This window comes from Anolis sagrei, chromosome 11 (genome assembly GCF_037176765.1).
Source record: "Anolis sagrei isolate rAnoSag1 chromosome 11, rAnoSag1.mat, whole genome shotgun sequence".
Taxonomy (NCBI): domain Eukaryota; kingdom Metazoa; phylum Chordata; class Lepidosauria; order Squamata; family Dactyloidae; genus Anolis; species Anolis sagrei.
The window spans coordinates 26,818,980-26,835,453 of NC_090031.1; the positions used below are offsets into that span (position 1 = coordinate 26,818,980).

The 16,474-nt window shown below is 42.0% G+C and overlaps 1 protein-coding gene across 9 annotated transcripts in view; it reads right to left on the minus strand.

Annotated features, from left to right (window-relative positions):
• The window catches only part of AUTS2 (activator of transcription and developmental regulator AUTS2), a 504,556-nt gene that overhangs the window by 49,617 nt on the left and 438,465 nt on the right, over positions 1-16,474 (minus strand). For all 9 annotated transcript variants that reach the window (XM_060756936.2, XM_060756935.2, XM_060756940.2 and 6 more), the window contains one exon: positions 4,527-4,575. In XM_060756936.2, the coding sequence (XP_060612919.2) occupies positions 4,527-4,575 (49 nt within the window). The remainder of the gene's footprint in view (positions 1-4,526; positions 4,576-16,474) is intronic.

Genomic DNA, 16,474 nt, shown 5'->3' on the forward strand with positions numbered 1-16,474 from the left:
CAAACTATCTGTTTTTATTGATCCACAGCACAATTAGCTGGGAAACAAAATCAATTGATTCCCAAAGAAGTGCACTTAAGACTGAGAGCAGAAGGACTTCTGTCAAGGAAGAATGATAGCTCTTTGCTACATATAAGGGACGCAGGATGACTCTTGTGGTTCTCTAAACCTGAGCAAGGTCTCAAAAAACCAATCATCATGTCATCTACGTGCTGTGGGAGACCCTGATTCACAGAAGAAGCACAAGTACTTTCCTGAAGGGTTCACAAATTGCAGAGAATTTTCCTGCAAGGCATTGCAGGGAAATGATGGCTTTGAGGATGAGGAATTCAACAGTTTTGATTCAACCCCACTCTCCTCTTTCATTGCAGCATGGAAGTGGCCCTGGGGTGCCAAAGGCTTTGCCAGCATCGCACAGCCTCTAGTTGACCCTACAAAGTTGTTGACACTTTTGAGTTCAGTCTGTAGTAGTGGACTGTTGTCTGCTATCCAACAAACAGCCTAACTAAAAAGTGAAAGGCTTTCTATAACTGCCTAAAAAATGGCTGTGACAGCTATAAAGAATGGTGTAGGAAAGCTGTATCAGTGAAATAGATCTTCAAGTTATTTTCAAGATAACCACTACCAAGATTTTGGGCCTTCACAACTCCTCTACATACTCTACCTATGATACTTCATCTTTCTTGTTGATGGGAAGCTTCCCACCAGAGTGGAATTCATCTACCTGACAGATGGCAAACTATTTAAGCTCAGCAGACTGAAAGCCAAAAACAAGGTCAGAACAACATCTGTTATAGAACTCTAGTATGCCGATGATAACATAGTACGTGTGCATTCAGAAAAAGACCTACAAGCCACTTTAAACACCTTTGCAGAAGCACACAAGAAGCTCGGCCTCTCACTAAACATCAAGAAAACCATAGTGCTCTTCCAGCAGTCACCAGCCAATCTTTCTGCAATGCCAAAATACAGCTAAATGGTGCAACATTAGAAAATGTTGACTATTTGCTCTCCCTTGGCAGCCATCTCTCCACAAAAGTCAACATTGATACTGAAATATAACACCACCTGAGCTCTGCGAGTGCAGCATTTTTCCGAATGAAGCAAAGTGTTAGAGGATCGGGACATCCATAGGGAGACCAAGGTGCTTGTTTATAAAGCTATAAAGACAGTCCTGTGAAATGTGGACTGTCTACAGATGTCACACTCATCTCCTGGAATGATTCCATCAGCGTTGCCTCTGAAAAATCCTACAAAATTCTTGGGAAGACAGGCAGACAAATGTCAGCGTGCTGGAAGAAGCAAAGACCACCAGCACTGAACCACTGAAGCATCAACTCTGATGGACTGAAGGTCATGTCCAAATTCCTGATCACCATTGAAAGATTACTAGTACTACATCAGATCTAGATTATTAAATATAGTTTTCTGTAGGCGAGCTACTGGATGGCATGAGTTCTGTATCAGAAACTGGAGCGAATGTGGTCTATACAATGCAATTTTCTGAATAAGCACCCCAAATAACCAAATCGAATCTAAAGTTGGTCAAAACCCGTTTTGTGACCCTTTTGGTACTAATGTTGGAGAGTGGCCCCTGGTCTATGGTCCCTGGTCAAAAAAAGGTTGGGAACCGCTGTTTTAGGGCTTTATAGACCAAAGCCAACATTTTGAATTGAGCCCGGTAGCAGACTGGCAGCCGGTGGAGCTGACATAACAGGGAGGTTGCATACTCCCTGTACGCCGCTCCAGTGAGAAATCTGGCTGCCATCCGTTGGGACTATTTGAAGCTTCTGGGCAGTCTTCAGAAGCAGCCCCCATAGCATGGATTACAGTAATCTATTCGAGATGTAACAGAAGCATGGACCACCGTGACCAAGTCTGGCTTCCCAAAGTACAGACCCGCAAATTTAACAGTGCAAAGCTCCCCTGGCCACCGACAAAACCTGGGGTTCCAGGCTCAGAGATGAATCCAGGATCACTCCCAAGCTGAGATCCTGCATCTTTAGAGGGACTGTAACCTCATCCAACACAGGCTGTAACCCTATACCCTGTTCGGCCTTACGACTGTCCAGGAGTACCTCCATTTTGTCTGGGTTCAGTTTCAATTTGTTTGCCCTCATCCAGACCATCACTGCCACCAAACACCAGTTCGGGACCTGAACAGCCTCCTTAGGTGTAGGTGGGAAAGAGTGATACAGTTAGACATCATCTGAGTACAGATAGTATCAAACTCCAAAAATCCAGATGATCTCCCCCATCAGCTTTATGTAGATGTTAAACAACATGGAGGACAATACTGAACCTTGTGGGACTCCGCAAGTCAATGATGGCGGGGCAGAGCAGTGTCCCCCAACAACACCTTGTGAGAACAACACTCCAGGAAGGACCAGAGCCACTGCAAAACAGTGCCTCCAATCCCCATTCCCGCAAGGATGTGCCTACGATTTATGGGGATAAATATGTAGACATTTCAATCCAAGATGCAGAAGACTTGACTTTCAAATGAAGCACACATATCAATGCTTCCTTGTTCAATGTTCTCAAGAACTTTACTAGAATCTTGAATAATCACTAGTTTTTGCAGCTCACAGCTTCAAAGGGCACTTTAAGACACACATGGAAAAGCATCATATGATGTAAAAGCAGGCCAATACTCAAATTGTGAATTTAACAAGGCGTATCTCATTCGACAAAGGAATTCCTGCAAGCTATGAGTACGGAGGAAAAAGATCAAAGTACACAAAGCCCTTTGATAGAAATGTGGTCATGGGAGCCATACATTGTGTACTCAGTCAGATGACTAGCCCATGTTTTGGCTCTTAGAGGTGAAACACAGGCCTGTCTCATCTTGCACTGTCAAGCAGATGCCTCTGAGATGCCCTCAAGAGGCACATTCCTTCTCCCGCTGTTATTACCATTGCGAGTCTTGTCTGCCCTGATTCGAAATGGCACCCCAGGGTCTTGGGTAGAAGGATGAGGAATTCCCACGTTATTTCCTTCTCATAATATGACAAGCCAGGATCACCCTGTGAAGCGAGGCAATGGGAGGTCCAGCACAAGCAAAATATGGATACTGGCTGGATTATGGAAGTTCACAACATATAATCCATTAATTTACAAGGGGATTAACCATATCAATAGAAGACAACTCTATCCTATAGTAGTGATGGCTATATATTAGAGTTGTGCATTTGGGGCTTACCTTCATCTGTTTTGTGTCACAAATTTTGGTGGGGGCCTTGATCCATTTCAACTGCGACTCCCAAAATGGGGATGTCAGATATTTGTTTCTGTTTTCAGAGCTGAAAGATCAATTTTCTTTCGACCCATTTGGGGGCGGGGGGCAGACTTCAAAGTGCCCGGGCCTATGGGTGCAGGCTTTGGATCTATGCAGCCAGGCTTGGCAGGACCTGCAGCTGAGTGTCGAGTAAGGAGTGCACTTAGCTGCAGGCCCTGCCAGGCCGGGGTGCATAGGCCCAAAGCTCCGAGCTGCCTGCAGCCGAGCATCAAGTAAAGAGTGCTCGACTGAAGGCCCCGTGAAGCCCGGGCACGTAGGCCCACAACCTGCACTCGTAGGCCCAAAGCCTTACCCAATGCTTGATTGCAGGCCCTGCCAGACCCTGGTGCTTTCAGTCTATGTGCATGGCAATTGATCCGAAAAGCAGGCTTAGAGCCGGTACCCACTCCCGCCTGCCTTTTGTATCAAGTCTAGTTTTGTTTTGTTCCAAAGGGGCCTTCCCATTTCATGCCATCCAAATGGACTGAACAAAAAAGGAAACAAGAATCAAACTGATGAAACAAATTTCGGGCCCATGACTACTATATTTTACCATATCTAATGTTGGACAGCTCAACTGTAACTCTTAAGCCCGGTGTGTGAACTTCCCATAGATTGGTGAGCATCCAAAGAGAATGCTGGACTAAATAAAACATGACTCATGTGTTCCTTTCGGCGCTGAATCTGGATTTATTTATTTATTTTGAATTCCACTATATGATTTCGCCCAAGGAAATATTTTCAGACCACACTTTAAGACAACCATTGTCCAAAAAGCAAGCACAACTAATCATGAATTGTATTTCATCTTGTCTGCCTCAAGCAGACAAGAATTCTTTCTCCAACCCTGGACATTATTCCACAGATATATAAACCACACAACAGACCTCACAACCTCCGAGGATGCCTGCCATAGATGAGGGTGAAACGTCGGGAAAGAATGCTTCTGGAACATGGCGAGACAGCCCGGAAAACTTACAGCAACCCAGAGATATGCTTTATTTACTGAAAATATTAACATGGCTTTTGTTTTATTTTGTTGTTGTTGTTTTTATTGTTTTGTTTTTTGTTTTTTGCTTCAATGGGTTGCTGTGCAAGATACCCAACACAGTTGAGAACACCAAAACAAAACACATTTTGGAGCATGAAACTGCCTATGTTTCTTACTGCAAACATAAAGTCAAAGTATTTTGGGTTGGGGTGAACATGGAAGTAGATATTATAGGATATGGGAAGAATGCACACTTACCTTTGTTTGCAGTTGTGTTGAACAACTTTTCAGAACTGGCATCAGAAGCCTAAAAAGGCAAATGGAGAAGAAAGATATATGAGGCCACAGAATATCCATGTGAATGACATAAAGAGAAGAAATATATTACATCTCAAAGTGGAATCAAAAAAAGGATAGGAAGAACAAAAGAGAGAAAAATGAGGCCAAAATCCAAAATGTCCAGAAGATGGTGCTAGTTCACTACCTCTGAGTATTTAGACATTATAGGAAGTTGTGAGAGGAAAGGCAAAGGAAGAGAAAAAATGGGTATTTCAACAGCTTTGTGTTTAATTATCCCATACGGTCAGAAGATGTGCAAAATTCTAAGCAGCTATGATACGAGAGAGACGCCATACTTTTTTTTCATCCAAGGTAACCTCTACGATCAAAGCACAGAATTACCTATTTAAACAACCCTGGTGAACCATGAATTTAAAAATATCCCATTGTCAAAAACGTATTTTTAAGACCCTTTAAATATGACCACTGAATCGAACTGGGGCTTTTCAGAGTCTCTGCATGGGTGCATCTACACTACAGTTTGACACCATTTTAACTGCCATGGCTCAGCAACAACAACAATTACACAAAATGAACACGTCAAGCCATTCTGGGACTTCTGGATTCAGACTGACAGAGTTTTGGGGTACAATATTCCTGACCTCACAAACGTGGAAAAAACAAACTATGGATCGTCGATGTTGCAATTCCAGGATTGACGAGAAGCAACTGGAAAAGTTTACACAATATGAGGATTTAAAGATCGAACTGTAAAGACTCTGGCACAAGCCAATCCACGTGATCCCAGTGGTGATTGGCATACTGGGTGCAGTGCCTCAAGACCATGGCCTGCACTTAAAAACAATTGGTGCTGATAAAATTACCATCTGTCAGCTGCAAAAGGCCAACCTACTCAGATCTGCATGCATTATTTGCCAATACATCACACAGACCTAGACACTTGGGAAGTGTCCGACGTGTCATCAAATACAAAAGCTTGCATAGTGATCTTGTTGCTGTGTACTAATCTTGTATCAAATAATAATAATAATAATAATAATAATAATAATAATAGTAATAATACACTTTATTTATATTCCGCTTTATCTGGGGGTGGGGGGGCTCAGAATGGATTACAGTACATGTAAGGCAAATGTTCAATGCCTTTTAACACAAACAATGACATACACTACACCTCCAGACGCCCTTTTATCAATTTCCGGCGTCTGGAGGCAATGCTTGTGACAAAATGAAAATCATGCGTAGTTCACGTTTGGTCAGCCCACACACTGCTTTGCCAGAGAAAGAAAATATGCCATGTAAACAAGTAGTTTACTCTTCATAGTTCAGAACAACATATTTACAATCATGTGATCAGTGGCATCGACTCACATAATGTCCTTTTATGAGAGATTTAAAATAGACTTTCTTTGTCCATGAGGAGAACCTCCCTCCAGCAGCTCATAAAGCAAGAAACCACTCCAAACTCTGTCTCTCTGCCTGCTTCTCTGCAAGAATCTGCATAACTTAAACCTGAAAATGTAACAGTATCCAAAAGTCCCAGGCTCAGCCATCTCCCCAAGCGAAGCTCAACCAATCAGCATCATGCTTTTTTTTTTTACAGTTGACACATACACACAAACTGATTTCTTGCATGCTCCAACAATACTCAACTTCCGACCATGGGGAGGTGCTGTTGTTCCATTTTTCCATGCCAAAGGAGCTTGCTGGCCGTAGCCTTCTCCAATCTTTTGCCAGCATGTCTGCATAGGGCACCTTTTGCGCCTTTTAACCTTTTTACCAGAAGGCGGTACCTACTCACATTGCATGCTTTTGAACTGCTAGGTAGGCAGAGAGCTAGGACTGACAGTTGAGTGCTCACCCTGACTTGAACCGTTGACCTTCTGGTCAGCAGCTTTCCTGCAGCTAGAGGCTTTAAACCGCTGTGCTAACACGGCCCCCCAATGCTATGAAACCCTGTGTTTTGTAATTTTGACAGATCTCAGCACTCTTTGGAACGGAAGGATTTTGTAAGACCATAACTCCCATAGCATTGAGCCATGGCAGTTAAAAGTGGTGTCAAAGTGTTTTAATTCTACAATGTCAATTCACCATTATGAATACACAAAGTTTATCATTCCCTACAGCAGTGTTTCTCAACCTGAGGGGCAGGATCCCTGGGGAGGTCAGGCGGGGGACCAGAGGGGTCACCAAAGCCCATCAGAAAACATATCTTGCGGATGGTTTTAGGAACCCATTTGGCAGAGAAGGCTGAAGATCTCTCCACCTGTCCTTCTCGTCCTTTTTGGAAACAGACACCAAAAGCCCACCTCCACTGTGATTGGCAGATCTCTCAGCCAAGGGGAGGGCTGTTTCTGAGATTCCAAGTGAGGAAGGGAGAGCAGGCGTGCTTGGTGCATGGCAGCATGGTCTGCGCGTGCGGGCGAGGGAGAACATTTAACTTATTTACAATGCCATAAAATCTTCCAGCAGCGTGCAGAAGAATGAGGAAGAATGAGGAAGTACTCCTTCAAAGGTGTAACAAATGGATGGTGAAAAGAGAGGCAGCGCCCCCTGTGGCCAGAATCGAGCATACCCTCATGGAGCCAGAAAAGCTAGAATGCTAAACTGCCTCTGTGTCTGACTCGATATGTTGTATGTCTAAATGGCATTGAATGTTTGTCATTTATATGTGCATTGTACTCCACCCTGAGTCCCCTTCGGGGTGAGAAGGGTGGAATACAAACATGGTAAATAAATAAATAAATAAATCATGCGAGGCTAGGCATAGGTGTGGGAAGTTTGGCCCAATTCTATTGCTGGTGGGATTCAGAATGTTCTTTGATTGTAGGTGAACTATAAATCCCAGCAACTACAACTCCCAAATGTCAAGGCCTATTTTCTCCAAACTTCACCAGTGTTCACATTTGGGCACATTGCCTAGTTTGGTCCAGTGCTCTTTGGATGAAGGTGAACTACAACTCCAAAACTCAAGGTCAATGCCCACCAAACCATTCCAGTATTTTCTGCTGCTCATGGGAGTTCTGTAGGCCAAGTTTGGTTCCATTCCATTGTTGGTGGAATTCAAAATGCCATTTGATTGTAGGTGAACTATAAATCCCAGCAACTACAAATAACAAAATCAATCCCTATCCCCCAATCCCACCTGTATTCAAATTTGGGCGTGTACCAAATTTGGTCCAGGGAATGAAAATACATCCTGCATATCAGATATTTACATTATGATTCATATCAGTAGCAAAACTATAGTTATGAAGTAGCAACAAAAATAATTTTATGGTTGGGTCACTACAACATGAAGAACTGTATTAAGGGGTCACGGCACAAGGAAGGTTGAGAAACACTGCCCTACAGATAGACACCCTTATTTCAGATTGACTGTGGCAGAAGGAAAGAAAATGAAAGGCCTTCACTCTCAATGATACTATTATGTTTCAAATGAGCATCCTGATTATTTATAGATTATTTCTTTTACCATGTTTACAATCAAAACAGAATAACAAGTAAATACAATGTTAACACTGGAAGAGGCTGGATGTATTATTAAGACACATAAGGCCTTGTTTAGGGCATCGAGATTTACTTTCTGGTGCAAAACACAAAAAGAGGTTTCCGCAATGAAAGACTTGGCCATTAGAAAAAGGAGGAGAAATCTTTTCCAATATAAACAAGGTGGAAGCATACAAAAATGAACTTTATGTCCCTTCTTGCTCTAAATTTTATTTCATTCCAAAAATAAAAGTAATAATGGTACTGTGTTATTATTGGGTTGTTGTGTGTTTTCCAGGCTATAAGGCCATGTTCTAGAAGCATTGTCTCCTGACATTTCAACTGCATTTATGGCAGGCATCCTCAGAGGTTGTGAGGTCTGTTAGAAACTATGAAAATAGGGTTTATATATCTGTTTAATAATGTCTAGAGTGAGAGAAAGAACTCTTGCCTGTTTGAGGTAGGTGTGAATGTAGGAATTGGCCACCTTGATTAGCATTTAATGACCTAACAGTTGTCAAGGTCTGACTTTTTACTGCCTGGGGGAATTCTTTGTTGGGAAGTTATTATTGTTTCCATTTGGAATTAGATATATACAGGGGAAGGATCTAAAGATCAGAATCCAGTATGAGGAATGGAATAAAATAAACCTTTATTTAAAGTCATTCGCAAATGAGGAAAGCTAACAATGAATTATAAATGCTAATCCTTCCCATCTACAAAGGCTGAGAGTAACGCCTTACTGGAAATGAAATACATATGCGATATCTTTAGTAGCAACTCCGTAGCTTTGCTTATACAGGGCATCAATTCTGTTTTATGCTCCTCCGCCTTATGACCAACACATTCTTCTCACTGTCTCAAATGACATCTCTATAGGCAAGGGGAAGAGGGAGGGGAAAAAGCAAAGGGTGTATCTACACTGCTGAGTTAATGCAGTTTGACACCACTTGAACAGCCAAGGCTCAATGGTATGGAATCCTGGGAGTTGTAGTTTGAGGAGGTACCTTACTTACATTAATAAGTAAGGTACCTCCTCAAACTACAACTCCCAGGACTCCATACCATTGAGCCTTGGCTGTTCAAGTGGTGTCAAACTGCATTAACTCTGCACATGAACAGCCAAGGCTCAGTGCTATGGAATTCTGGGAGTTGTAGTTTGAGGAGGTACCTTACTTACATTAATAAGTAAGGTAAATCCTCAAACTACAACTCCCAGGATTCCATACCATTGAGCCTTGGCTGTTCAAGTGGTGTCAAACTGCATTAACTCTGCACATGAACAGCCAAGGCTCAATGCTATGGAATCCTGGGAGTTGTAGTTTGAGGAGGTACCAGCCCTCTTTGGAAGAGAAGGCCCAAGCCTTTGCAAAACTGCAACTCCCATGATTCCATAGCATTGAGTCAGGGCAGTCCAAGTGGGGTCAACCTGCAGTGTAGATGTATTCCACAAAAAAGAAATCCAAAACATACAACCTGGCTCACAGAGAAAAGGAATTTTAAGATCCCTTCAATATAGTGACAACAAAACGAAACTCTATCTCCATAGATGCAGGCGAAACATCAGGAGAGAATGCTTCTGGAACATGGCTATACAGCCCGGAAAACTCACAACAACCTGGAACTCTATCATCTGTAATTGCAAACTGATGGCCAGCTATATTTGCAAGCAATTCTATAATAATATTGAAAAAAGGTAGTTTTAACTGTGTGAAAATAGATGGTTTCAATGTGTTTCTACCAAGGTGATAAACATATTGTGCAGCTATTCCAAAATACACTGTGTTTAGAACCACAGAACTGTAGAATTATCGCAGAACTGTAGAAGTATTGCTGTTTGACATCACTTTAACAGCCATGGCTCAATGCTATAGAATCATAGCAGTTGTAGATTTGCAAAGATTTCTCAAAGAGGGCTGGGGCCTCCACAAATTACAATTCCCAAGACTATATAGCAATTAAAGTGGTGCCAAATTTCATTCGTTCTCCCGTGTAGAGGCAGCTGTAGGTTCTTGAAAAAGAGAGCTTTTCACCAGGCTTATTTCCAAACTGAGAACCACATTGGGTGTGATCTTGGGCTGATGACACTCTCTCAGCCTCAAAGGAAGGCAACGTTGGGCTTCTCTCTGCACAAATCTTGGAGCAAAGGGGGTTGCCATGAGTCAGAAATGAGCAGAAGGCACACAGCAATCCTCCCAGAGCAATGGCCCCAGAGGCCACGTCCTTGATCATTGGGACAGAGTGAAATAATGAAGGTTTTATTTATACTCAAGAGGCTTTATTCACAAAACAATTTAATAAGATTTCAGCAGCTCAAACCATTTTGCAGTTTGAAAAAGTTGGTGTGTGCTGGACTTGTAAACAGTGCTGATAGATTATATGTATATATAGATATATATTATATGTATATATAGATATGTATATATACACACATATACATACACACCTATATATATATATATATATATATGCACACATGTATATTACATCCACACATGTGTATATATGTAGTGTGTGTATATGTGTATATAGACGCATACACATATACATACCTATATACATATGTATATCACAGATATATATATATACACACACACACATATATATACATACATATATATATATACACACAGATATATATATACACAGATATATATATGTCCTGTGTGTATGTGTGTATATATACACACAAGCATACAAATATACATACACACCTATATATCTGCACACATATGTATATTACATATATATATATATATATATATATACACACATATACATACATACATACATGTCATGTGAGTGTGTGTGTATGTATATATATATATATATACCCACAGGCATACACATATACATACACACACCTATATATATGCACACACGTGTATATATATTGTGTGTATATATATATATGTAAGCATAAAGATATACATACACACAGCTATATACATGCACACATACTTATATTACACACACACATATATATGTTGTATGGCATACACATTTACACACACACCTATATATATGCACACACATGTATATTACATAAATATATATACACAAACACACACGAGAAGTTCATCATGCAGAAAAGGTGGTAAGAGAACAGCCCAATGTATAAAACAGGTTGAAAAAATAAAATCCAGAAGGGAGATATAGTCCAAAGAATTATATTAGAGGCTTGATCTGGTTCTCTAACCTTACTGATCAAGGCAATGGAAAACTAAATTTCTTCTATGGGCTTCATCCCTTTTTTCATCAAAATCATTTATCCCCCTTCCTAAAAAAAGTGTTGTTTCTCCTCCGACATCACCATTTAAAAAACCCAAAAATCAGGATGACTTTTAACAGATCAGTGGATCTGAAGTTATTTTAACATTTGCACTATTTTAATGTTTGGAATGGACTGACACAACTGCCTTCCACACTCCCACTCGTTCCATCTCTAAAGCAAAACAGAAAGGCTTTCTCGAAGCGCAACGTAATGGGAAATTATTAAGAAGCATCTCTACCCATTTATGTTCTTGGCCACAGCTAATGGAAAAGCCTTGCTACAAATTGCCGTGAAGGTTGGGTGTTCCAAAGCAGAGAATGCATACTCAATGACATATTACTTTAAAAATCACAGTGTTTGTTACCAACTATTGCTCATTATCGTCCAAGAAATTCTGAAAAAGGGAAAGAGAAGCCAAATGCAATAGGAAATGTGCTTTTATTCCTTGTTGGGGACGACTCACGGGAAGAAAACAGAAAATGCTTGATTGTTCACTAAACAATAAATGGGTCGTAGCAAAATATAAGCCGTTTCCAATACACCAACAGAAAATGCTTGATCATTCGCTAACCAATTCGTGAATCGTAGGAAAATATAAGCCACCATTTCCTTTTTTCTTCAGCAGTGCTGAAGGAATGTTGAGATGCCGAATTGTCTGTGTGTGCGTGCTTAAAAATAAACACAAATAAGAAGCAAACACAAATAGAAGGAAGGAAAATATATTATTGTTGATGTTGTTTTGTTGTTGTTACAAATGCATGGACGGGAAAGTGCCAGGAAAATGCATTGTCAAAGGCTTTCATGACTGAAATCACTGGGTTGTTGTGAGTTTTCCGGGCTGTATGGCCATATTCTAAAAGCATTCTCTCCTGACATTTTACCTGCATCAATGGCAGGCATCCTCCTAGGTTGTGAGGCCATCTCTCCTGATGTTTCACATACATCTATGGCAGGCATCCTCAGAGGTTGTGAGAGGTCTGACCTCACAACCTCTTGAGGATGCCTGCCATAGATGCAGGTGAAACGTCAGGAAAAATACTTTTGGATCTGACCTCACAACCTCTTGAGGATGCCTGCCATAGGTTCAGGCAAAACATCATGAGAGAATGCTTCTGGAACATGGCCATACTGCCCGGAAAATGCACAACAACCCAGTGCCAGGAAAGCAACATGGTCACTCCTAGCATCTATAACCTCTCAAATAGGCAAAGGATGTGAGTTCCATTCTCAAACATCAGAAAATTCCCAGAAATTAACCTCAAATGTCCTGACCAACCAGGTTTCCTGAACAACACTGACCTTGTGTGCCAATGGGGTCTTTTTTCCCCCTCGCTCTTTTCTTAACATCTCCTTTAAAGCAGAATATTGTAACTCCATCCTGTATATTTGAGACTGGATTACCAAACATGTGCAAACACATGTGGAAAGGCTCAATTTTATATTTCTAATCCAAAAGCTCCTTCAACAACAACAACAAAAACCCACTTTTTAATAACGGGTGAAAAGGAAGCTTTTTCTGCCCTCACCAGTACTTAAAATATATATAAACTTTCAGCTACCAAGCACTCCTTGGACTCAAATGCTAAGAGTCAGCAAACCTTCAGGCTACAGGAACCCGTTCCTTCTCTCTCTCTCTTGCTCTTTATCGAGGAATTTATTGCCATAGAGGGGGATGCATTACGGGAAATATTTCCTGTCCAGACAGAAAGGGTTGGCGCTTTTGTCTCCTGGCGTACGCGGAGGCCAAGCACTTGCAAAAACATCGGCTCCCAACATGAAAGGCTTTTGGAAAGCGGTATCCATCCCACGAGCCACCTCCTGCCGGAGTGAGGAAGGGGGGCACAAATCCTCCCCAAGCCATAATTAGGGGCCGAGAGGCTGTTTTGCATCAAGGAAATAGGCACCAGCCGGGGAGGGAGACTTTGCACACTGCAGCCTATTAGCGGGATGCACTCTTATCCCAGCAGCACTAGGTGGAAGAGGGGAAAGGGGGAGGAAAAGAGGGAGGGGAAGAAAGCCAGCTGCTTTTCTATTCATCCCCCCAATGCAGGGAAAGAGCCCATCTCCTTTGGAAAGCCAGCAAGCAATCTATTCCTTGTGCTTGCAAGCATCAACCCACCCTTTTCAACCCTACCAAGCAGGACAGGCATCCGACAAGAGAACAGTTGTTTACCTGATCCTCTTTTGGAGAACCTTACAGGGAGGCAAACACCTCGAAAACAAGCACGCAGGGGGGCAATGGGGGTTTTATTGTCGCGTCTACGGATGGGCACGCCACACACAAAGGCAAACCAATACGGCCATATATTTTGCCTCTGGAGTTTCCATCCAGAAACATATAAATCAGTGTTTCTAATGCCATGACCCCTTAATACAATTCCTCGTGTTGTGGTGACCCCCAACCACTAAATCATTTTTGTAGGTATTTCATAACTGTAGTTTTGCTATTGTTATGAATCATAATGGTTTTGTATGTTTTTATATAATATGCCAAATGTTTCTAATTGTATTTATGTCTGTTAGGACATTGAATTGTTGCCGACTGTAAACCCCCTTGAGTCGTCTTCGGGTTGAGAAAGGCGATATACAAATACCGTAAATAAATAAATAATAAATAATGTAAATATCTGATATGAAGGATGTATTTTTATTCACTGGACCAAATTTGGCACAAATACATGATACACCAATATATGAATATTGGTGAGGTTGGGGGGGGTGGGGGTTGATTTTGTCATTTGGGAGTTGTAGTTGCTGGGATTTATAATTCACCTACAATCAAAGAGCATTCTGATGGAATTGAACCAGACTTGGCACACAGAACTACCATGACCAACAGAAAATACAGGAAGAGTTTGGTGGGCACGGACGTTGAGTTTTGGAGTTGTAGTTCACTTATATCCAGAGAACACTGTGGACTCAAACAATGATAGATCTGGACCAAACTTGGAGTTTGGGGAAAATAGGCCTTGACATTTGGGAGTTGTAGTTGCTGGGATTTATAGTTCACCTACAGTCAAAGAGCATTCTGAATCCCACCAACAAGATAATTGGGCCAAACTTTCCACAAAGAACTCCCATCACCAATAAAAAGTACTGTGTTTTCTGGTGGTCTTTGGTGACCTAACTAATATCTCCTTGCAACCCCCCCCCCCAGGGGTCCCGACCCCCAGGTTGAGAAATGTTGGACTAGTTGTTGACCTGATCCATTTTTGGAGAACATTGCAGTGAAGCAAACACCTCGAAAACAAGCATGCAGGAGGGCAATGTGGGTTTTATTGTCACGTTTACAGATGGGCACACCACACACAAAGGCAAACTAATACTGCCATATATTTTGCCTGGAGAGTTTCCACCCAGAAACATATAAATAAACCCAATTAAATAAAGAATTCTATACAGCCAGCACTGCAAGGACAGGATGGGATCAGAGCAAAATACAACGATCTGTAACTATCCAGATGCTTTGGAGCTCTCATTCCCATAAGTAACCATTCGGCACAGCACCCAAAACACCACCAAGACAATGTGGTTGCCTCAAATACAGGAAACCGCGCAAACGTCCACTGGAAATTCAAGCTTATTGGTTATAACAAGCCGCGTACATACAAGTGATGATGATTTTAAAGGGTGATGGAATAACAAAACTGGTCATTTGCAATATCCAAATAGGAACACTCTAAACAATAAACATGGGAAATTAGCTAGAGATAATCAGGATTTATGGCAGCCAAATGACCCCAAGTGAATACAATGGAAAACACATGATAGAGTGGCCACAAGCGAAGCAGGTCTGGATCCGGAGACTTTGATGGAGACCGACATAAGGAGAGAGAAAAAAAACACCACAAAAAAACACACACACGGTACAAAAGGTTGGCCTGAAAGCCAGCCGTCAGATCCCTTCACGACAAAGTGGTTGCGGTTAGTGAGCAGAGAAGGATTGGAGGGCGGGCGGGCAGAGGAGTGCAATGGAGGTGCCATGTTTCATTGTTCCGCCGCCAAAACAAAAGTGCAGAAAAGGGAGGCCATTTGGAGCATGACCAACTTCAGCCAAGACTTGGGCCGGACATCACAACGCCAGGGCTTTGGGAATGAAGGAGAAAGTCGCTCTTGCCAAAGGGGATCTCACCAAACTAAGAAGACAAAAGGCTGCGTCCTCTCCGAAGTCTCCAAATCTCACCACATCGGCCAATAGCATAGATCAGTACAATCCTCCATCACTCATTCTTGATTGTTTGACCGAATCCGGATCCTCGGTCAGATGGCAACCAATCTATTCATCCAAAGCAAAGCACACTTAAAAAGGAGCCGTGGCCTTCTTTGGTGTGTTTATTTCTCGCTGTTTGTTTTGGTCCAGAGGAGCAAAATGCAGAGTGGTTCGGGAGGCATCCATCCCTGCCCCATTCATCTCTTCTTGGTTTTTTCGATGTCTGAAATGCCCGTCTCTGCACAAACGTCCCTCGCAACCTTGAAGGATGCCTGCCGTAGATGCAGGCAAAATGTCAGGAGAGAATGCTTCTGGAACATGGCTATAGCCTGGAAAACTCACAACAACCCAGTAATTCCAGCCACGAAAGCCTTCAACAAGACATTTCCTGGCAATTTCCCTTCCATGTATTTGTAACAACAACAATAATATATTTTTCCTTCCTTCCATTTGTGTTTCCTTCAGGAGAGACTGCTTCTGGAACATGGCCATACAGCTCAGAAAACTCACAACAACCCACTGATTGCCTTTGACAATACATTTTCCTAGCACTTTCCCTTCCATGCATTTGTAACAACAACAACACAGCAACAACAACAATAATATATTTTTCCTTCCTTCCATTTGTGTTTTCTTCAGGAGAGAATGCTTCTTGAACATAGCCATACAGCTCAGAAAACTCACAACAACCCAGCCCTCCTTTTTGACCCTTCAACCTTTGAGGATGCCTGCCACAGCTGTGGGCGAAATGTCAGGAAAGAGTGCTTCTTGAACATGGCTAGACAGCCTGAAAAACTAGACAGCCTGAAAAAATCCAGTGATCCCGGCCACAAAAGCCTTTGACAACAAACCCAATGGGGAATTTCACAAAAGGGAAAGCTCTCCCAATAGATAATGTTCTCAGGCAGCCACGATGCAAATAACAGGAGCCAA